This window comes from Aulostomus chinensis, chromosome 2, assembly GCF_037954235.1.
Source record: "Aulostomus chinensis isolate RoL2024-O1b breed Wild chromosome 2, RoL_Achi_v1.0, whole genome shotgun sequence".
NCBI lineage: Eukaryota > Metazoa > Chordata > Actinopteri > Syngnathiformes > Aulostomidae > Aulostomus > Aulostomus chinensis.
In genome coordinates, this window is record NC_141321.1 from 7,382,641 (window position 1) to 7,405,750 (window position 23,110).

General features: G+C 44.6%; 1 protein-coding gene across 1 annotated transcript; it reads right to left on the reverse strand.

Annotated features, from left to right (window-relative positions):
- Nucleotides 1-742: 742 nt before the first annotated feature.
- LOC147268938 (ubiquitin carboxyl-terminal hydrolase 37-like) lies at nt 743-5,610 on the reverse strand. The gene is made up of 11 exons (XM_086193416.1): nt 5,555-5,610; nt 5,324-5,455; nt 4,871-4,994; nt 3,679-3,830; nt 3,209-3,308; nt 2,496-2,572; nt 1,761-1,872; nt 1,593-1,653; nt 1,216-1,326; nt 921-1,042; nt 743-797 (listed from the first exon to the last, which is right to left on the reverse strand). Exons 1-10 carry the CDS (start codon nt 5,566-5,568, stop codon nt 975-977), a joined length of 951 nt encoding a protein of 316 aa, XP_086049542.1. The 5' UTR covers nt 5,569-5,610; the 3' UTR covers nt 743-797; nt 921-974.
- Between the last annotated feature and the right edge of the window lie 17,500 nt (nt 5,611-23,110).

Consider the following 23,110-nt stretch of genomic DNA (forward strand, 5'->3'; position numbering starts at 1 on the left):
GTTTTGCTCAGTTTCATCCTGTTGAAGTCCATTTCTATCAGCATCAAATCACAACAGGAGTTCTCTCCGGACACTTTACGAGTTGAGAAGTTCTCGCCCCCCTCTCTCTCTTCTTCAGTCTGGTTTGCGGAGCGTTCCTCCTCTCCCTCTCCTCCCTGCCTTTGTGCGATCATCAGTCCATTCATGTATTGCTATTGCTTTCTCCCTTGTGTTGCTCTGAGACGGGGTCCTTGTGGAGTCAAAAGACTTATCATTTCTGCTTGGAGAAAGAAATATTGCTCTACTTAAGTTATGTGTTTAACTGTGTAAGAGGGAGGTCTGCCCACTGGTGTTGTCCTCGCTGTTCTGCTTGATCATCTCACAGGCACCCTCTCAGTCAGTGCAGGCTCACACACACCCTCCTAAAGAACCCTCTGCTAGGATCTGCTCCAGCTTGGTCAGAGGCTTTATCAGTCCTTCTAAACAAGAAGGTTCTGGGATCATTGTCTGGACAAAGTCAAATTCAAGTATTGAAATTTTGAGTACTGGCATAAGGACTTAGTGTTGCACCTGTAACGAAGAGCCCTTCGTTACGATAGGAATGTATAAAGGTTGCACCGGGGTTGTTTTTGAACAGTATTTCACAATTCGCACAATATTGAATTTTGCACAGTAAGTTACAGAGCGGATTTGCACACCGCTACCTATCCAGCTTGCGGCATCTTTATTTATTGATTATGCATATTTATTGAATCATTTAACCATACATTGGTGGCGGTGGTCCTCAGGCAGATGCGGCTGCGCCGGCGTTGCTCCACCTATCAGAAGGGAGATGTGACGATGAGGATTGGAGGCATCGAGCAGCGGAAGGAGGTTTCGTGGTGCCAAAGTTCCGCAGGGTAGAGAGCAATAGGGTGCCAGTGTTTGATAGTGCCACTCACCTTTCTGTTGTGTCCTCCAGGTGTCTGGGTCCAAAAGAATCCGGCCGGGTACTGTCACCAGGTAAACCTTCCGGGAGAGACCACGGTCAGACTTGAGAGGGGGGTGTTGTTGCTTGAATGAACTGGTGGGGGTAAGGGGGGAATACTATCAAGGGGGTACATCAGGCTCCAGAAGAATTGCTGGACTTGCCTCTCTCTGGTCATTCCATGCCACCTCCACCGCAAAGAGGGTCGACTGTTCACAGCACCGTTCTTTCATAGAATAAAATGTAAGCAGTCTCCTCATGCAACGTACAGATGCAGTCCCCAGGTGCCACGCTGACCTCTTCGTCATTGAAAGTCAGCCACGTGTTGGGGTAGTTGCCAAGGTGGATGTCTGGGCAGTGAACGTGACTCATGTAGTGTCCTGAGAGGAGAGGAGTCACTGTTAGATCAGCTGTTTGAACATCCAGGTTTGACAGGTAGAAGCAGTTTGAGAAATCAGAATGAGAGAACTGCCAAAAACCTGTAAATGTCAGCAATTCTTGACAACTGTCACACTAAAGTGATCTATTTCAGTTTGAATGTTATACGTAGGAAATTACACATAACCTTTCAGTTCCTTCAGAAGAATAAAGGTAAAAAGGGATTTGAACTGGGTTAATTCAGTGGGTGTCTGAGTGATTGTTTTACCTGAATCCCCAGTTTCGCCGAAGTGGCTGATGATGCTCCTTAAATGGTACTGAGAGGCTCCCTGAGAAGGAACATGATTAAAAAGTTAGAAGCACACTCAGCAAACGTCAAAACACAAACCGACACACTACGCGTGTTGTAGCTGAACTCAGGTGAGCCATTTCTTACCTGGCTGGAGGGCACCATCAGAGTACTGTGCAGCTCCACTGGATCGCAGATCTTCTCCATACAGAAGTAGTGCTTATTGTAGCGGTAACGCTTGAGATGAAGCATCAGCATTCTGCAGAAGGAGAATGTGAGAAAAGATGTAAGCTGGGGGCGGCACGGTGGTGCAGTGGTCAGCGCTGTGGCCTCACAGCAAGAAGGTTCAGGGTTCCAGTCCCGGCTCCAGCACGGGATCTTTCTGTGTGAGTCTCCATGTTCTCCCTGTTCCTGTGTGGGTTCTCTCTGGTACTCCAGCTTCCTCCCAAAGTCCAAAGACATCAAGAGGGGACGAGGCTGATTGATACTCTAAATTGACCGAAGGTGTGACTGTGAATGTAAATGGTTGTCTGTCTCTATGTGTTGGTCCTGTGATGGACTGGTGACCTGTCCAGGGTGAACCCCATCTCTTGCCCATAGTTGCTGGGATAGGCTCCACCCCCCACGACCCTTAACAGGAATAAGCGCAAGACAATGGATGGATGTGAGCTGGAGTATTTTTGATGAATTATTTCAACACGATGGTCATCAGAATTGTTGAGGTCAGTTCACTGACATTTCAACCTTTGGTCACCAATGAACCTCAATTCAGTCAAACTTAATTTACATTAGGAGGCAACTAAGTATGAAATAAAATCTGAGTGATGGAAAACCAAAAAAACAAGCAAATTTGGGAGTGCATGTCAATGGATGGGTGCATACTTGGGCAGGCTCTCAAAGTGGCACCGGTTGGTGGACATCTGAAACCCACATTTGCAAGTGCGTTCCAGATCTTCATCCTGTCACAGAGAGAAAACATACAATGAGTGACACACTAGAACGGTGCTCCTCAACAGGACAGCCACCTCTCTGTGGCCCCTGAACTGTTATTCCTTCACTGTGTGTTTTGGTTGGAAAGCACATCAAGGCAGGGTGGCCGTAGGGAGGTTTGGAAGGTTTTACTGAGTGGCCGGTCAGGCCGGAACTCCAAGTTTATATCACAACTCTGCCCGCGCAGCCACATCACCTTGTGGCTCTTTGTGTAGATTTAAAAAGAGAAGTGTTCTTAACCCCTCCTGACATATTGTTTTGGATTCATGACAGGGGTCATGTTTTGTTTTATTCAACTATTTATTTTAAGTTATGTCAAAATGGAAATGACATTTTCATGTAGTTCATTTCATATTTTTGTTGTTGTTTTGTGTGACAAGGGCATTTTGTTTTGAATATTACAGTGTGATTGCATGCGGCCTGACCGACCTCAATAAATGGACCTTTCACTCACTGAAGAAAATTATTTGTCTTTAAGATTTGTATTTGAGTGCGCCTGCACGAGAAAATAAAACTGCGATACACAGAAATCTCTGTGTGTGTGTGTGTCTGTGTGTGTTTTTGTGATGAGATGATGTCACTAAGAGGCGACAGGTGCATCTTACCTTCAGTTGATTGTACAGCATTTGCTGGACCGAAGCTCCAGGCTCCAGAGACAGAGAGAGATCAGTGAAGTCCTCGTCTCGATGCGACTGGGCTCCGCATCTGCACAGTCGAGGAAGACAAACATTGCATTGTAACCAGTTCACATCTGAGTGATGCACCGGACCTCATTTAGTCCGGTTCATCAAGAATCACTCTGGCGTTTTACTGAGATCTGCTAGTTTCAATAAAAACAATCATTCTAAACAATCTTTCTAAGCTGAGCAACGGCCTATTGAATTGTTACGACAGGGTGTTTGGCTTGTCACAGGTTAAAGTCCAGCAAAAATGCTTTGATACTTCATTTGTGTTCAAAGTGTCAAATGAATGGTGAATGATGAGTAGCTGCGGTTTGCTGCCACCTGCTGTGTGTGTGTGTGTGTGTGTGTGTGTGTGTGTGTGTGTGTGTGTGTGTGTGTGTGTGCACACTCACTTCTTGCAGGTCCTGGTGCTCCTCATTGTGAACATCATGTGTTCTTTTACAGGGCACCTGTATCTCCTTCCTTGACCGGCGGCTACATGCTGCAGAGTCGGTGCCAACGTTTGGACCTGGTTCAGGATTTCATTCAGGAACTCATAAGCATCCTGAACACACACAGATATCAAGGGGTTAAAGGCTCTCAATGATAAAGCTCCATCCTATTTGAAAGAGCTCATTAGTCCCTACTGTCCGACCAGAGCACTCCGCTCCCAGAATGCAGGTCTTTTAGTGATTCCCAGTATCAATAAAAACAGACTGGGAGGTAGAGCCTTCAGTTACCGGGCTCCTCTACTGTGGAACCAGCTCTCTCCATGGGTCAGGGAGGCAGACAATTTAACTACGTTTAAGTCCAGGCTTAAGACTTTCCTTTGTGACAGAGCCTTCAGTTAGGACTGGTTCAGGTAGCTCTGAACCATTGATAGCTATGCTGCTATAGGCTTAGACTGCTGGGGGACACATCAGGTGACATGGAGCCCTTCCCTACTCTCCTCTCCTCCCTGCACATTTTTGGAACTGTCATTACCACTACTTGTTGCACTTTGTAGTTTGGCCTTGGTGTCTAGCAGTCTCTCTGTGTTTCCACAGATCCACCAGAGCCCCAACCGCCGCCTGCATCGCCCCCCCCCCCCCTTATTCCCTACTGTTACACCGGCCTGCGCTCCCCTTCCATGAACCAGTCTGCCATCCAGTCCACCATCAAGCTGGCTTGCTCTCCCTGCCTCCCCTTCCAGAAGCTTCCTTCTTCAGCTGTTATTAACATTTCCGTGTCTCCCACATTCTGCATTGTAAACTGTTTTCTTGTCTGTAACAACATCTACTGCACGTCTGTCCGTCCTGGGTGAAGGATCCCTCCTCTGTTGCTCACCCTGAGGTTTCTCAGATTTTTCCCTGTTAAAAGGGTTTTCTATGGAGTTTTTCCTCAGTCGATGTGAGGCGCTAAGGACAGAGGATGTTGTTATGATGCCATGTGAAGCCTTTTGAGACAAACTGTTTGTGAAAACGGGCTCTACAAATAAAATTGCCTTGCCTTGCCTTGCCTTAAATTTACCGAGGAAGAAATGCATGGGCCTATATTCACAAAAATCCAAAGAGTCAAAAGAGGTCCTTAATTGTTGGAGAACTTAGTGGTCAGATGAACACTTACCTTTTGCTCTGAGTCCTCAAACTCTGGAGCATTCATGGAGAGGATGTTCTTGAATAAAGACAGGTGGTGTAACTTCTTGTATGGATTATCAGAGCAGTGGACCCTCACAATGTCCATGAGGCAACTGTAAAGGGAGCAAAACAAATCATTCAAGAACACTTTTGTGAAATGAAGCACCTTAGTAGGAAGTTCAACTTGGCCCTGTTCTGGGACCTCCTTGCCCTCCCATGTGCACACATTGATAGCAAAAGGCAGGGAGAGCAGCAGAATTAGCAGTTAACAACTCTATCGACTGCAGAAAGAATCTTCAACAATGAAAAAGTTTGGTTTTCAGAACCGCGCGCGCGTGTGTGTGTGTGTGTGTGTGTGTGTGTGTGTGTGTGTGTGTGTGTGTGTGTGTGTGTGTGTGTGTGTGTGTGTGTGTGCGTGCGTGCGCGCGCATGGCTGCCATACCTGAGCAGTTGAGCCTCAGGGACTGAAACCCATACATCCTCCTGGCCCTGCACATCAGAGATGAAGTCCTCCAGTGCAATCAGGCTCTGGAGGCTGGAGTTCATGTAGCAGTTATTGCCAGGGTTTGGAAACCTGAAAAACAAATTGACAAATTGATTCACATGAAAAGAAATTAATTCTGGGTTATTTTTTTATTTTGCTCCTTGAGCATTTTTGAGCAGATTTACTAACCCACGCCATTCCATCAGCGGGAAATTTACACACTGGAGCCCAGCGTCCCATGGAAGGCTGTCTTGTTCAGTTTTTTCCTGTGGAAAAATAAAAATTGTTATATATTTTTTTGTGTTTCCAAAGGAAAAAATAAATCTTGGGAATCACATAAATGAGTCTGAGGTCCGTCAAACACACCACTACTGGTGGCCCCCGGTCTTCCTCCTCCAACTCAACCCCTGTAGTTGAGGTCCTGGTGGCAGCAGCGTCTCTGCTGGGAAAACACAAACAAATGTCAACTTGTGTTTGTCATGCAGCAGGTTTGGTTACAAGAGAAGAGTTAGCTGAATGACTAGTCAACTGACAGAACATCAAATACACTGCGTGAATGAACTCTGTGTGTGTGTGTGTGTGTGTGTGTGTGTGTGTGTGTGAGAGAGAGAGAGAGAGACTGTGTGTGTGTGTGTGAGAGTGTGTGTGTGTGAGAGAGTGTGTGTCGGGAGGGATGGGAGCTTCACTATCAGGCCTGTCGGTAGACACAGGGCCATCACAGGGCCAACACATAGAGACACACAACCATTCACACTGACAGTCACACCTACGGTCAATTAAGAGTGTCGATCAGCCTCGTCCCCTCTTGATGTCTTTGGACTGTGGGAGGAAGCTGGAGTACCAAAGAGAACCCACACAGGAACAGGGAGAACATGGAGACTCACACAGAAAGATCCGTACTGGAGCCGGGACTGGAATCTGGAACCTTCTTGCTGTGAGGCCACAGTGCTGACCACTGCACCACTGTGCAGCCCCCTGCTTACATCTTTTCTCACATTCTCCTTCTGCAGAATGCTGATGCTTCATCTCAAGCGTTACCGCTACAATAAGCACTACTTCTGTATGGAGAAGATCTGCGATCCAGTGGAGCTGCACAGTACTCTGATGGTGCCCTCCAGCCAGGGCTGCTCGATGCCTCCAATCCTCATTGTCACATCTCCCTTCTGATAGGTGTAGCGATGCCGGCGCAGCCGCATCCGCCTGAGGACCACCGCCACCAATGTATGGTTAAATGATTAAATAAATATGCATAATCAATAAATAAAGATGCCGCAAGCTGGATAGGTAGCGGTGTGCAAATCCGCTCTGTAACTTACTGTGCAAAATTCAATATTGTGCGAATTGTGAAATACTGTTAAAAACAACCCTGGTGCAACCTTTATACATTCCAATCGTAACGAAGGGCTCTTCGTTACAGGTGCAACACTAAGTCCTTATGCCAGTACTCAAAATTTCAATACTTGAATTTGACTTTGTCCAGACAATGGTCCCACAACCTTCTTGTTTAGAAGGACTGATAAAGCCTCTGACCAAGCTGGAGCAGATCCTAGTAGACGGTTCTTTAGGAGGGTGTGTGTGAGCCTGCACTGACTGAGAGGGTGCCTGTGAGATGATCAAGCAGAACAGCAAGGACAACACCAGTGGGCAGACCTCCCTCTTACACAGTTAAACACATAACTTAAGTAGAACAATATTTCTTTCTCCAAGCAGAAATGATAAGTCTTTTGACTCCACAAGGACCCCGTCTCAGAGCAACACAAGGGAGAAAGCAATAGCAATACATGAATGGACTGATGATCGCACAAAGGCAGGGAGGAGAGGGAGAGGAGGAACGCTCCGCAAACCAGACTGAAGAAGAGAGAGAGGGGCGAGAACTTCTCAACTCGTTAAGTGTCAGGAGAGAACTCCTGTTGTGATTTGATGCTGATAGAAATGGACTTCAACAGGATGAGACTGAGCAAAACATAACAGAATACAAAATGCATTTATTTTAGTTCTTAATCTGTCGATTGAATGTTGGAATATTTATTTTGGTATCTGATGCACTTTTTAATGAGCAGGAGATCATATTCAACTGATTGCTTGCATTCACTGATGAAGATTAAACAATTTGAAGTAACATAGAAAGTTGAGGATGTAATGCATCATACGGCAGCACGGTGGTGCAGTGGTCAGCACTGTGGCCTCACAGCAAGAAGGTTCTGGGTTCCAGTCCCGGCTCCAGCACGGATCTTTCTGTGTGGAGTCTGCATGTTCTCCCTGTTCCTGTGTGGGTTCTCTCTGGTACTCCAGCTTCCTCCCACAGTCCGAAGACATCAAGAGGGGACGAGGCTGATTGACACTCTTAATTGACCGTAGGTGTGACTGTCAGTGTGAATGGTTGTGTGTCTCTATGTGTTGGCCCTGTGATGGACTGGTGACCTGTCCAGGGTGAACCCCGCCTCTCGCCTGAAGGCTGCTGGGATAGGCTCCACCCCCATGACACTTAACAGGACATGAGATCGAAGATGCATGGATTGGATGAAATATACTGTACATATACATTCACTACACATTGCTCTATAGTATCTCAATTATTCTGAAGTCTCAGGTAAAAGTGTGTATTTTTCTCCAACTTGTGTTACTTTGTTACTCTCACACCAAACATTTGCCGTAGACTTGATAGATTCGTTTATTTGTCCTAGAAGGCAAACTCACTCCACGATTCCATGCATCAATGCTGTTGCCAACCCCAACATTTGTACCCACAGATACACCATAGACACAGAACCGCTGACCTCTGGAATAATTGTCATTTCTAAAACATATGACTACGTAAGCTGCCAGTCAGCCCAATCATTATAAACGGGATGAACAACACATTAAAAACAGCGATCAGTTAAACATCTTGTGGTTCAATGTCACCTCAAGCTACAGTTTTCAAAATGACCTTGAAACACACTATCTCACTAAAACCGCCCGGTCACTGAATGCCATGTCGTTGTTAATCAAGTCAAGTAATTTCTGTGGAAGTCAAATGACGTCCCTTACATCAGGCTTACTGCTGATAACCACGATGTGGCGCTATGACTTTCACTGATGCTAGCAAATAGATGTCAGTCCCAGGCAGAGACTCTCGTCAAACGTATCAAGTATGGGAGAGTTCTTAGCCTCTTACCTACAACTCAAGGATTTTTTTAAACTGCCAGCTGCCTGAAGCCCGTTCTTCCACCCCTACGTGATAGGAACAGTTGTGGCTGATGTGACCTTTGCTCCATAATCAGACTAAAGTACTGTGAACAGTAAAAACTAACAATAAAGTTTGAGATGGTTTACTCATTTGTAGAATGAGCACATGTAGTACAATGGGATACAAATACAAGTTGGAGTTCTAAAATGATGACTAAATCTGTCTTCTCAAGGTAAATCAACAGCTCCCAACCAAAACCAGCACAGATGCAACAGCCTCAAGAGGAGTGATTTTTGCTTCAGGTGAATTTCAACTGCTGCAGAATCTGCAATTACAACAACAGTGAAAGAGACAATCTTCATGGTAGTGAGAACAATTTGAATAACCCTAAACTAACAAAGTCTGTCAGACATGAAACGGAAATACCGTGTTAGTTAACCTTTCCCAGCTGACATTGGGTGAGAGGCGGGGTTCACCCTGGACGGGTCGCCAGTCCGTCCCAGGGCCATCAGGAGCAATTAGGGGTTCAGTATCTTGCTCAAGGACACTTGGACGTGGTCACCGGGGGAGTGGCGACCAAACCATCGACCCTTTGGTTGTTTGACGGCCACTCTGCCTCTACCAATTAGACCCCAATCACAAGAAATTCCACGATATGGATCATTGTAGGAAATCTTGTCTAGAATAGGAAGAATCCAAGACTAAACACATTTCCTCTGCATCACCCAGAATAAGTTATCAGAGACTGACTCAGTGGTTGAGGTTATCATGCAGAAGAGAGGAAAATGATGAAACTTCAACAATGATTCCAAAGAATCCACAAAGTTTTGATCATGTAACACACACATCCTGCCAGGAGGGGAGCAATGGGTGAATGGACAGGGTTTTAATTACAGAGGTGCAGGTTCACAGCTTTCACTCGTGGGACGACGTCTGCATTCTGAGGGACTTTGATACGAACAGTCGCTCTTTCTCCTGAGCTGCGTGACACCCTATGAGAGAGTGACAGGACAGTTTACCTGATGGAGCAGATGTACTCAACTGTTTATTAGTGGGTGAAATATTTGAGGATTGTGAGTATTGTAGTTTGACTCTCTGTATGTTGCACGCGAAAGCAGCTTTTGAAAGAGTGTCAAAAGTTATTGAAGGAAACTCTGCGAGGCTGGTCGTTGAGCTCCCCTTGGGACGACTGAGAATTTTTGTGATTAATGTCAACAACATAGAGATGCTAGTCATAGGTTTTAAGACTACAGAGTCCATCGTAGAAATCTCTTTGCTCAAAGATGCTCAGTTTTTGAGTGAATGCAGGCGATTACACCAGGACAGTTAAAACATCAAACAGTTTTTGCGCTAACATTGTGAAATGTTCCACACGGACATTCATGCAGGGAAAATCACTGTCTGTTTTGTTTTATTATTTTCAAAAGCACTGGACTCTTAGTTAGAATTTGCAGCAGATGTTTACAGAACTGTTTTATGCCAAAACTTGCTAATCCACTCCAGGGCCAGTTGTAGGCAGACATTTATGAGGGGGCCACAGCAATATTAAGGGGCACTTTTTTTGCCTGTAAAGTGTTTTCTTTGTGCCCCATGTCCAATCCCCAACCTGGAGGACCAGTGGATCGCACTTTGTAGGGCCTCCACTCTTCGACCTGTCCGACTGGTGTCAGTCGGAGCAAACCCCCTGACTGTGACAAGGTGGGGAAAACTGAAACATAAAATAAATAAAAATTCCATCATCCAGATTTTAGCCTTTAATTCCATAAGACAATTGGACGAGTCTAAATGTCAAATAAAATTTCAAACTAACAGAAAGACTTTTTACCCTTTTCCAGTTTATACAAAACTAAGAGGCAGTCTGATAAAAGACATCAACTTGTCAAGCCTTTCCCTCATACAGCACAGCAAACAACACAACAAGCTGTACGAAGCTGAACAACATTTTACAACAAAAATCATTCCTGGGGTTCAAAATCTGACTCCAATGTTTGGCTATGACATCATTGGGTCATTTGCATACTGGCGGGCCGTAGCTTGTGAAACTATACGGATACACACACACACACACACACACACACAGGGAGAGAGATGAGGAAATGCCAAACTTGTGTCTTTTTCGGCGGACGTCCCAATAAGTGCGATTGATTGCGTTCATTTTTAATGTGTACATTTTGTGGGTAACCTATTTAACAAACATCTTAAACTCTTAAATTTTCATTTCAGGTGGCACAACGCTCCTTTGAGGGGGCAGCTCTTGCCCCAGCATAGAGCCGACCCCGATCCACTCTGGGCTCAAATTTTAAAAAATAAAAAGACGTGATTGAGCAATCTGTGAAAGACGGTCTGGTCATCATTAAACTAGGCTAGGAAGGAGCTTCTCTCCATGAATGGAACCCTATTAAGTGAACAAAAAGGATCAACAGGTTAATCAGAGAAGTGAAACGTGCTAAAGTGTTGCGTCGAGCAGCGTTGCTCATCTTTTGCAGGGACAGCGTCCAAGAGAGGAAAGCTACCAGCCTCAAAAAAGTTGATGGTAGGAATGTACAAGTAGCCCCTCCACATCCACAACAGAACAGAAATGTATTCTTTATGTAGATGAGGTATTGTTACTCCTCCAGAACCCTCAGCCAACCCAACAAGCATCCTTCAGAGTCAGAAAATGCTTCTTAGGTCTCCTAGCTACTCAGTAAACTGCTGTAAGTCCATCATCCTGCCACCCTGCATGGATGAAAAGGATGTGGCAGTGCTTACATCACCCCCCCCCCCCCCACACACACACACACACACGGTTCTGAAAACCAAACATTTTCATTGTTGAAGATTCTTTCTGCAGTCGATGGAGTTGTTAACTGCTAATTCTGCTGCTCTCCCTACCTGCCAGCAGGACCTTAACTACAGGGGTTGAGTTGGAGGAGGAAGACCAGGGGCCACCAGTAGTGGTGTGTTTGACGGACCTCAGACTCATTTATGCGATTCCCAAGATTTATTTTTTCCTTTGGAAACACAAAACAATATATAACAATTTGTATTTTTCCACAGAAAAAAACTGAACAAGACAGCCTTCCATGGGACGCTGGGCTCCAATATGTAAATTTCCAGCTGATGGAATGGCGTGGGTTAGTAAATCTGCTCGAAACTGCTAAAGGAGCAAAATAAAAAAAATAACCCAGAATTAATTTCTTTTCATGTGAATCAATTTGTCAGTTTGTTTTTTAGGTTTCCAAACCCAGGCAATAACTGCTACATGAACTCCAGCCTCCAGAGCCTGATTGCACTGGAGGACTTCATCACTGATGTGCAGGGCCAGGAGGATGTATGGGTTTCAGTCCCTGAGGCTCAACTGCTCAGGTATGGCAGCCATGCGCGCGCACACACACACACACACACACACACACACACACACACACGGTTCTGAAAACCAAACTTTTTCATTGTTGAAGATTCTTTCTGCAGTCGATGGAGTTGTTAACTGCTAATTCTGCTGCTCTCCCTGCCTTTTGCTATCCATGTGTGCACATGGGAGGGCAAGGAGGTCCCAGAACAGGGCCAAGTTGAACTTCCTACTAAGGTGCTTCATTTCACAAAAGTGTTCTTGAATGATTTGTTTTGCTCCCTTTACAGTTACCTCATGGACATTGTGAGGGTCCACTGCTCTGATAATCCATACAAGAAGTTACACCACCTGTCTTTATTCAAGAACATCCTCTCCATGAATGCTCCAGAGTTTGAGGACTCAGAGCAAAAGGTAAGTGTTCATCTGACCACTAAGTTCTCCAACAATTAAGGACCTCTTTTGACTCTTTGGATTTTTGTGAATATAGGCCCATGTATTTCTTCCTCGGTAAATTTGAGCCCCTGATATCTGTGTGTGTTCAGGATGCTTATGAGTTCCTGAATGAAATCCTGAACCAGGTCCAAACGTTGGCACCAACTCTGCAGCATGTAGCCGCCGGTAAAGGCAGGAGATACAGCTGCCCTGTAAAAGAACACGATGTTCACAATGAGGAGCACCAGGACCTGCAAGAAGTGAGTGCGCACACACACACACACACACACGCAGCAGGTGGCAGCAAACCTCAGCTACTCATCATTCACCATTCATTTGACACTTTGAACACAAATGAAGTATAAAAGCATTTTTGCTGGACTTTAACCTGTGACAAGCCAAACACCCTGTCGTAACATTTCAATGGGCCGTTGCTCAGCTTAGAAAGATTGTTTAGACTGATTGTTTTTATTGAAACTAGCAGATCTCAGTACAACGCCAGAGTGATTCTCGATGAACCGGACTAAATGAGGTCCGGTGCATCACTCAGATGTGAACTGGTCACAATGCAATGTTTGTCTTCCTTGACTGTGCAGATGCGGAGCCCAGTCGCAACGAGACGAGGACTTCACTGATCTCTCTCTGGCTCTGGAGCCTGGAGCATCGGTCCAGCAAATGCTGTACAATCAACTGAAGGTAAGATGCACCTGTCGCCCCTTAGTGACATCATCTCATCACAAAAACACACACACACACAGATTTCTGTGTATAGCGGTTTTATTTTCTTGTGCAGGCGCACTCAAATACAAACCTTAAAGACAAACAATTTTCTTCAGTGAGTGAAAGGTCCATTTATTGAGGTCGGTCAGGCCGCATGCAATCACACTGTAATATTCAAAACAAAATGCCCTTGTCACACAAAACAACAACAAAAATATGAAATGAACTACATGAAAATGTCATTTCCATTTTGACATAACTTAAAATAAATAGTTGAATAAAACAAAACATGACCCCTGTCATGAATCCAAAACAATATGTCAGGAGGGGTTAAGAACTCTTCTCTTTTTAAATCTACACAAAGAGCCATAAGGTGATGTGGCCGCGAGGCCAGAGTTGTGATATAAACGCGGCCTGACCGGCCACTCAGTAAAACCTTCCAAACCTCCCTACGGCCACCCTGCCTTGATGTGCTGTCCCAACCAAAACACACAGTGAAGGAATAACAGTTCGGGGGCCACAGAGAGGTGGCTGTCCTGTTGAGGAGCACCGTTCTAGCGTGTCACTCATTGTATGTTTTCTCTCTGTGACAGGATGAAGATCTGGAACACACTTGCAAATGTGGGTTTCAGATGTCCACCAACCGGTGCCACTTTGAGAGCCTGCCCAAGTATGCACCCATCCATTTACACGCACTCCCAAATTTGCTTGTTTTTTTGGTTTTCCATCACTCAGACGGAATTTATTTCATACTTAGTTGCCTCCTAATGTAAATTAAGTTTGACTGAATTGAGGTTCATTGGTGACCGAAGGTTGAAACGTCAGTGAACTGACCTCAACAATTCTGATGACCATCGTGTTGAAATAATTCATCAAAAATACTCCAGCTCACATCCATCAATTGTCTTGCGCTTATTCCCGTTAAGGGTCGTGGGGGGTGGAGCCCACCCCAGCAACTACTGGCAAGAGGCGGGGTTCACCCTAGACAGGTCACCAGTCCATCACAGGACCAACACATAGAAATAGACAACCATTCACATTCACAGTCACACCTACAGTCAATTTAGAGTATCAATCAGCCTCGTCCCCTCTTGATGTCTATGGACTGTGGGAGGAAGCTGGAGTACCAGAGAGAACCCACACAGGAACAGGAAGAACATGGAGACTCACACAGAAAGATCCTGTGTTGGAGCCGGGACTGGAACCTGGAACCTTCTTGCTGTGAGGCCACAGCGCTGACCACTGCACCACTGTGCGGCCCCCTGCTTACATCTTTTCTCACATTCTCCTTCTGCAGAATGCTGATGCTTCATCTCAAGTGTTACCGCTACAACAAGCACTACTTCTGTATGGAGAAGATCTGCGATCCAGTGGAGCTGCACAGTACTCTGATGGTGCCCTCCAGCCAGGGCTGCTCGATGCCTCCAATCCTCATAGTTACATCTCCCTTCTGATAGGTGTAACGACGCCTGCATAGCCGCATCCGCCTGAGGACCACTGCGACCAATGTATGGTTAAATGATTAAATAAAAATGCTTCAATCAATCAATAAAGATGCTGCAAGCTGCATAGGTAGCGGTGTGCAAGTCCGCTCTGTAACTTACTGTGCAAAATTCAATATTGTGCGAGTTGTGAAAGAGGCAGGGAGGAGAGGGAGAGGAGGAATGCTCCGCAAACCAGACTGAGCAGAAGAAGAGAGAGAGGGGAAAGAACTTCTCAACTTGTAAAGTGTCAGGAGAGAACTCCTGTTGTGATTTGATGCTGATAGAAATGGACTTCAACAGGATGAGACTGAGCAAAACATACACAGTAAGAAGGTTCCAGGTTCCAGTCCCGGCTCCAGTACAGATCTTTCTGTGTGGAGTCTGCATGCTCTCCCTGTTCCTGTGTGGGTTCTCTCTGGTACTCCAGCTTCCTCCCAACAGTCCAAAGACATCAAGAGGGGACGAGGCTGATCGATACTCTAAATTGACTGTAGGTGTGACTGTGAGTGTGAATGGTTGTCTGTCTCTATGTTTTTGTCCTGAGATGGACTGGTGACCTGTCCAGGGTGAACCCTGCCTCTCACCTGAAGACAGCTGGGATAGGCTCCACCCCCCCCCCCCCCCATGACCCTTAACAGGAATACATGGAAGAAAATGGATGGATGGAAATTCATTGCTTTGACAATTTATTGTTTTATTCATAGTCATTTGAATTTGGACCTTCATTGCATGATTGTTGTGCAACACGAAACTGTCAGAACTGAAGGTCCATTCAGCACATTTCATGTAAGATTGTGCCTGGCAGCTCTGTGTGACTGTGAGTGTGAATGGTTGTCTGTCTCTGTGTGTTGGCCCTGTGATGGACTGGTGACCTGTCCAGGGTGAACCCTACCTCTCACCTGAAGGCTGCTGGAATAGGCTCCACCCCCCCGTGTGAAGAATGGATGTTTATGTATTCTTTTCTTTTCATTAGATGTGAGTTACCAAGTCATGAGCTCCTGGTAATGTATAATGCCTATGAACTGTGTAGTTCATAAGAAATACTGTATATAACCTGCTTTAACTGTTTTAGACCGTTAGTCTCTGTGCTTCTCCATAAAAGTGTAAAATGTATGTGGAAGGACAAACCACAGGTTCCAACATGTCCACTATGTGGTCTGGTTGTAAAAGTCTAAAAAAAAAATGGATTTTGTGGCTTCTGGGTGACAGATTGATGGTTGTTTCTGTTGGTTCTAGAGACTAGAACCATTTGGCTCCAACTTAAATAGCCACCTCACAAATGGCCAGGAACTCTTTTCAACTTTTAGTCATCACCTGTGTTTGACCCCAATCTGCATGCCCCCTCCCAGTGAATGTGAAGAGATGTATAAATACCTGAGTTTCTCAGAGCAACAGAGAACTTCTGATGCTCCATGAGTGTGTTGTAACTTCTCTCTCATGCATGCATAAACTAGAATAGAAGCTTTGAGTTTCCAAGCCTCCTTCATGGTCAATGCTCCACTGGACACCTCAATACACACCACCACACTAACACATGCTGTTTTCTGTGCCACTTACAGGCTGCAGATGCTGGAGGCCATCTGGAAGCACTGGAAAGGACCCATCAGCCCGGCGCTCTACATGTCTGACGCTGAGGCTCAGCAGTTCCTGCGCCACGCTCAAGCAGAACCGTAAGAATGTTTGCTACCACATAATGTACAAGGAGGGTCACTTCTATCCAGTCAACCTGGTGAGAAATGTGGCCCTTAAGAATGCCAACACGGCCTATGTCTTCCTGATGGTCTTGCTCGCATGACTCTCCCTGCTTGCTGGAAACCTGGAGAGTGAGTAGCAGCACAGTCAGAAATGAAATGACTGCGCATATTAAAGGGAACAATAAAACAAATTTGAATCACTACACTGTCATTTTCCTGGAGCTCAAAAGTCAAAAGCAGATTTATAAAAGAAGACTAAAGGTTTGGTTTGTGTTGCGAGGTCACAGGAATCTCACAGAGAACAGAAGAACTAGCAGATCCTTGATGCAACTCAGTCTTCAAAGGAAAGATTGAGCTGAATGTTGAAACACATGGAGCCTTTTTTTTTCTTTAGTTGGAGTTTTCAGTCTGACATCGAAGAGAGCGGCCGTGGCTGCATCAGTGACCCGCAGTCAGCACTTTGGTTGGAGTCACAAGAGCTGGGGTCAGTGCAGAATGACAGACAGGTGAGTGTGGAAGGGAAGAGTCAAGAGTGCAGGACGTACAGTCAGATGTGCTTAGCAGACAGGGAGTGTGCAAACATGGAGGCTGACACAAATAAACTGAGTGTGGCAGGATAGCGCTACACTCCCCACCGTGAGGGGCAGTGTGGCAGACAATTAGTGAGTGGTCACTTATAAATAGACCTGGTCGGACCCTTCTCCGTCCTTTTCCGCTTCCTCTCCCTCCTTTACGGAGCCGACAGCCGTGCGTGGTGGCGTCTAGCTGGTCAGCAGATCGGGTTACAAAACAAAGTGGTGTGGTGTTACCGGGAGCTGGGCTGTCTCCCTTGGGCCGGTGTGTGCATGGTACGCTTTCTGTGGTCTGGGCTGCGGGCTTCCTCCTCCTGCCTCGTCTGACGCCACGATTCTGCTGTCTATGCGCAGCTGTCAATTGCCGCTGTGAGCCTCGCTACTGTTTTGGTTCTTCTTATTCTCTTCTCCTCTTCTTCATTTTTGATTTTTGCTGATTCGGCTCATAACGGGCTCTACTCCCAGCAACGGCGGTTAAAGCTGTGCACTACGGCCTTTATAAGAGCCTCAACGTGGGCCAAGAGAGGGCATCCCGACCCTCATCGGCGCTGAGCCATCCCTCTTGGAGACTGGATTTAATTAGAGGGGCAGACATTTCCTTAATTACTTGAGTTTGTTCCTTTTTTCTTTCTTTCTTTCTTTGAATTATTACTGTTTTTGTGGGTTATATCTAATTTATTGTTTAGAACCATTATTATCATTATTATTATTGCCTTTTGCTTCCCATTTGATCATTTGGATGTAAAATAGTTTCTGTTGGGTTATTTGTGGTAGCGATATTTGATTCATGTGTGAGGGTTGCCTTGATTTCATGTTTTTAATGGTGTTCTTTTCTTTTCTTTTACAGGTGTTGAGGGCCCAGAGCGGCAGTGGTCCCCCTGGTGGTGGTTCCTTATTCACGTTTTTCTTTTGGTTTGCTGTGTCACGGATGCAGTGTAGTTTTTTTTGGATCCCTCCCTTTTAGTTACCGCTGGTAAGCCCCAGCCCTGTCCCCTTTTCCTTTCGGTAATTCCTCTTGCACTCCTTATTATATCCATTGGTATTCATTTAGTCTGTTTTAGTCATTTAAAAATATTTTTCTAATAAAAGTATTTTTATAATAATAATAACGGTCCTGTCCTGTGGTATCTCTCGAATTGTGTGCCTTTGTTCAAATGGAGGCTGATCATTTTGAAATTTTGTTTATATCCTGGGGTGAAAGCCCCCAGGTGGCGTTGTCAGCAACTGTTCCCCACCGCTCACCTTGCCACAAGAGGGGAGTAAACTTTGGAGTGAAAAGGCAGAAACAAACAAGCGCAACGAAAGAGATGAAGAAGAAGAAGAAGAAGAAATCCATCCATCCATTGTCTTCCTCTTATTCCTATTAAGGGTCGCAGGGACAGGTCACCAGTCCATCTCAGGGCCAATACATGGAGACAACCAACCATTCACACTCACAGTCACACCTACGGTCAATTTAGAGTATCAATCAGCCTCGTCCCCTCTTGATGTCTTTGGACTGTGGGAGGAAGCTGGAGTACCAGAGAGAACCCACACAGGAACAGGGAGAACATGCAGACACCACACAGAAAGATCCTGTGCTGGAGCCAGGACTGGAACCTGGAACCTTCTTGCTGTGAGGCCACAGTGTTGACCACTGCACCACCGTGCAGCCCTGATGAAGAAATATGGGAGGAATATTCACTCTGCAGCTCATGATGGTATCGCACTTCTGCACTCTACGTTTCTCCCTCTCATCATCAGGGACTCTTCCAAGGACACTTGTATGGGATGAGTGCCACCAGGAGTGAAGGGGAAGTGGCATGTGGCTTTTGAGTGCTCATGGAAAGAAAACTGAAGAGAGGGAGTGAGCGCTGACATCTGTCGCTGGCTCTAGTTTAGGCGGATCCACATACATTAGATAATGATCCAAATTCTTTTCATGTCAAACTGGTTCGCTCGACAAGGGGGGACTTCCGGTGATGTGGACCGAGTAGCAGCGTTCGGTGTGAGCTCCCGCATTTTCGATGCAAAATATCCTGACTTTTATGTTTGACTAGTCCAGATAGGCATAAAATACGGTTAGTAGTGTATGGGATGTCCTTGGAGCACTTTTGGGGCAAAGCAGTCGGAGAAATGGCCACTGAAACTGGGAGGAAGACTCACGAAAAAAAGAGCATAGCGGCTCGCAAGGTTGACAATGCACAAGATGGCGCCGCGGATACAGGAGAGACTGAACAAAACCAGCGATGGCCAAGGCCATGGCGACATTAACAGGAAATATCTCAGACATGATAGATGTCAAGTTTAACTCCTTCTTGGAGAAAATTGGTGAAATATCAAAAGAATTACAAGACGCGGCCAGGCGCATTGACGAAGCGGAGCAGCGTATATCAAAGACACAAATGTTGAGACGGAGACGCGTGTGTCATACCTGGAGAAAGCTATCGCATCGCTACAGGAGCGTCTGGATGACCAGGAAGACCGGAGCAGACGCAAAAACATCAGCCGGAATCATTAGAGGGGACATCGGCGATTCATTTAATGGAGTCATGGATTCCCGAGATCCTGGCATTAAACACCAAGGCGGGGAAAATCAAGCTGGAGAGGGCGCACCGCGGGCGGGCTCCGGGAGGAGGGGAGCCGACTCTCATAAGCCTTATCCCCGCGTTATGATCGTGAGGTTTCACAACTACGCTGATCGGGTTCGGGTGATAGAGGCGGCCAGACGGATGGGAAATATTCGTTTTGAGGACAGCCGGATTTTCTTCTTCCAGGACTTCTCCAATGGCACTCAGAGAAAACGCCGGGCTTTCGATGAGGCCAGGAGGAAGCTCCAATCGATCGGTATACAGAAGTACGGCTTAAGCTATCCTGCAACCCTGAGAATCACCGCCAACAAAACTACGAAATCCTTTGACAAGCCCGAGGAAGCCATTGCTTTTATAAACACTCTGAGACGGGACAATGTATCTGATGAGTAAGTGTGAGTACAGTATTCATGGTGTGCTAAAATTGTAAAGCCGAATTTTTATTTTTTTTTCATGCTCGAATTTTGTATTTATTTATTTTTTTTGTCTCTCTCTTTTTCCCCCTCTTTGTTTTGAGTGGTAAAGTGTAGTGGTTCTATGTTAAAATTTAAGTTTTACAGAAAAGCCTTATGTGAAGGAAATAGGATTGATATTCCCTATTATGTTTGTATTTTACTTAATCAATCATCCTGTTCTTTTTTAAGGCACTACTTTAGTCCTTTTTGTGGCCTATATTCTTTCATAGAAACCACTTACACAAAACATTTGTTAGAAATTAAATTTTAAAAAAAAATTTAATTAAGAAAAGACATTAGTCTCGAGAATGTCGGACTGTCTAAACGTTTTTAGTTATTTTAAGTGCATTTGATTTTGCGGGCTCAAGAACATCATAGCCACGTCCAGAGTAAGGTTAAGAGACCCTAGTTATGGCGAGGTCTCTTCTGAAGTTGGGGTCCATGCCCTTTTGTTTTTTTTCTTTTCTTTTCTTTTCTTAAGTTCTATTAGTTCTGATGCTCACAGGAGAGCAACATGTGTGTACATAGTTATGTTTTGGGGTTATGGGAGATGGCACAGCATGTTTTGTTTACTGGTCACATGGTATATGGAGGGAACTAGGATATGGATAAGAGAATGGATATATACATAGGATATCAACCACTCCAAGCTATATTTTACACTCGCATACAGCCTGAATAATTCTGTGCTTAAAGTATGTACATGGAATATAAGAGGTATACATCATCCAGTCAAAAGGAAAAAAATACTGACATATCTCAAGAAGGAAGAGGTTGATATAGCACTTCTCCAGGAAACACACCTAAAAGATATAGAGCATGAAAAGCTTAAGCGAGAATGGGTGGGACAAGTCCACTTTTCATCTTTTACATCAAATAGCAAAGGAGTTTGTATACTTATTAATAAACGGCTCCCATTTGCACTTGAGTCCTGTATAAAAGATAATATGGGAAGGTATGTTATACTTAAAGGTCGACTGTTTGGGGAAAATATCTCAATTTTAAATATATATGCCCCACCAGGTCATCCTCCTGATCTTATAACAAAGGCCTTTTCTGAATTAGTAGAATTGGACTGCGCTCAATCAATTGCTGGCGGGGACCTTAATTGTATATTAGACCCTCGTATAGATAAGTTACCTGGCGAAGGAAACCATCCTACCAAAAGAGCACGGACAACAGCTAATATATGTGAAGAACTAGGTTATTTGGACTTGTGGCAAACACTAAACCCTAACAGCAAGGAATTCACATTCTTCTCTGGGGTTCACAAAAGTAGCTCTAGAATAGACTATCTGTTTGCTCCAAAAACAATGTTACATTCTGTTCTTTCTTGTACTATTGGCAGTATCACAATATCTGACCATGCTCCTGTGTACCTAAAATTCTCACATGGAGAGACCCAAGAGCGCTCAAAAAGATGGCGTTTCAATACACATCTGCTAAATGATCCAAAATGTATTTCTTATTTCCAAAATGAGTTTCAGTTGTTCTACAGCAGTAATGACACACCAGGGATATCTCCTTCCATCTTGTGGGAGACATGTAAGGCATACTCACGTGGCTTGATAATATCTTATGAAAAAAATACAAGACGAAAATGTTTAGAACAGCAACGGAAGCTAGAACTACAGCTGTCTGAATGTGAGAGGGCATATAATCAAAACCCCACTGAATCCAATCTTAAGTGCTGCCCTAGTGGCCAGAGTTGCTTTAATTCATTACTCACGAAAAAGGCAGAGCAAAGTGTAAGATTTGCAAAGCAAAAATTATATGAATTTGGAAACAAGCCAAGCAAGTATTTGGCTAATCTGGTGAAGAAAAGAGCTGACTCCCAAAATATTTCCTCTGTTAAAGATGCCTCTGGTGAACTTAAGATGGATAGCAAAGGTATTAACAAGGCTTTTGCGGAATTTTATGAGAGATTGTATACTAGTGAGCAGCCAGCAGGGGTCGCAGGACTAATGGAGGGTTTTTTCTCTAATTTAACACTTCCTAAACCCAATGATAGACAAAAAACAGAATTGAACAAACCTATAACATCAGAAGAAATAATAGAGGCTGTCTGCACTGTACAAACAGGAAAAGCGCCCGGCCCTGATGGCTTTGGTTCAGAATTTTATAAACAATTTAAGTCATTGATGATCAAGCCTCTTCTGAACATGTTCAATCACTCTCTTGAGATGGGATCTCTTCCCAAAACACTCACAGAGGCAAGCATTAGTCTGATTCTTAAAAAAGATAAACCAGGGGATGAATGTTCATCATTCCGGCCCATCAGTTTGTTAAACTCAGATTTCAAGCTCTTATCTAAAACGCTAGCTTTAAGGCTGGAGAAGATCCTTCCAGATATTATTAATAATGACCAAACAGGGTTTATTGCTGGAAGGAATTCATGTAACAATGTAAGAAGGTTACTCAACATCATTCAACTCTGTCAGCAAAATAACCTCAAAGGCATGGTAGTTTCACTGGATGCGGAAAAAGCGTTTGACCGTATAGAATGGAAGTATTTGTTTTTCACACTCCATAAATTTGGCTTAGGTAAAAACTTTATTGACTGGATTAAATTGTTGTACTGTAATCTCCTCGGAGCTGTTATCACAAATGGTAAATGCTCTCCATATGTTGCACTGGGAAGGGGTACACGACAGGGGTGTCCCCTATCACCCTTGTTATTTGCGATTGCAATTGAGCCTTTGGCTGAAGCTATAAGGAACCACCCTAACATTCATGGTATATCAATTAATCAAAGGAAACATGTAATATCGCTATATGCGGATGATGTCTTGTTGTTTATTACACAACCTGAAATGTCTATCCCCTTAGTCCTTGAGGTCATTAATAAATTCAGTGAGTTTTCTGGGTACAAAATAAATTTTAATAAGTCAGAGGCAATGCCACTGGGTCAAACACATCACACTTTTCCCCCTGGTTTATCACCTTTCCGATGGGCAACACAAGGCTTTGTTTATCTAGGTATATTTGTCACTCCCGTGCTTCAAAAAATGTACAAAACCAATTTCCAACCTCTTCTTAAACGCATCCATGATGACTTGGATAGATGGGCCTCTCTACCACTCTCAATGTTGGGAAGAATCTCCTTGATAAAAATGAACATTTTGCTGAGACTGCTTTACCAATTTCAGATGATTCCCATCCTACTAAACAATAACACTATCAAACTTATAAATAACTGGTTTAGGACATATATCTGGAACCATAAGAGACCATGACTTAAGTTAGCAAGGTTGCAGTTGCCATCAGATAAAGGAGGCATGGCAGTCCCCAACATTAAATTATACCAGTTAGCTT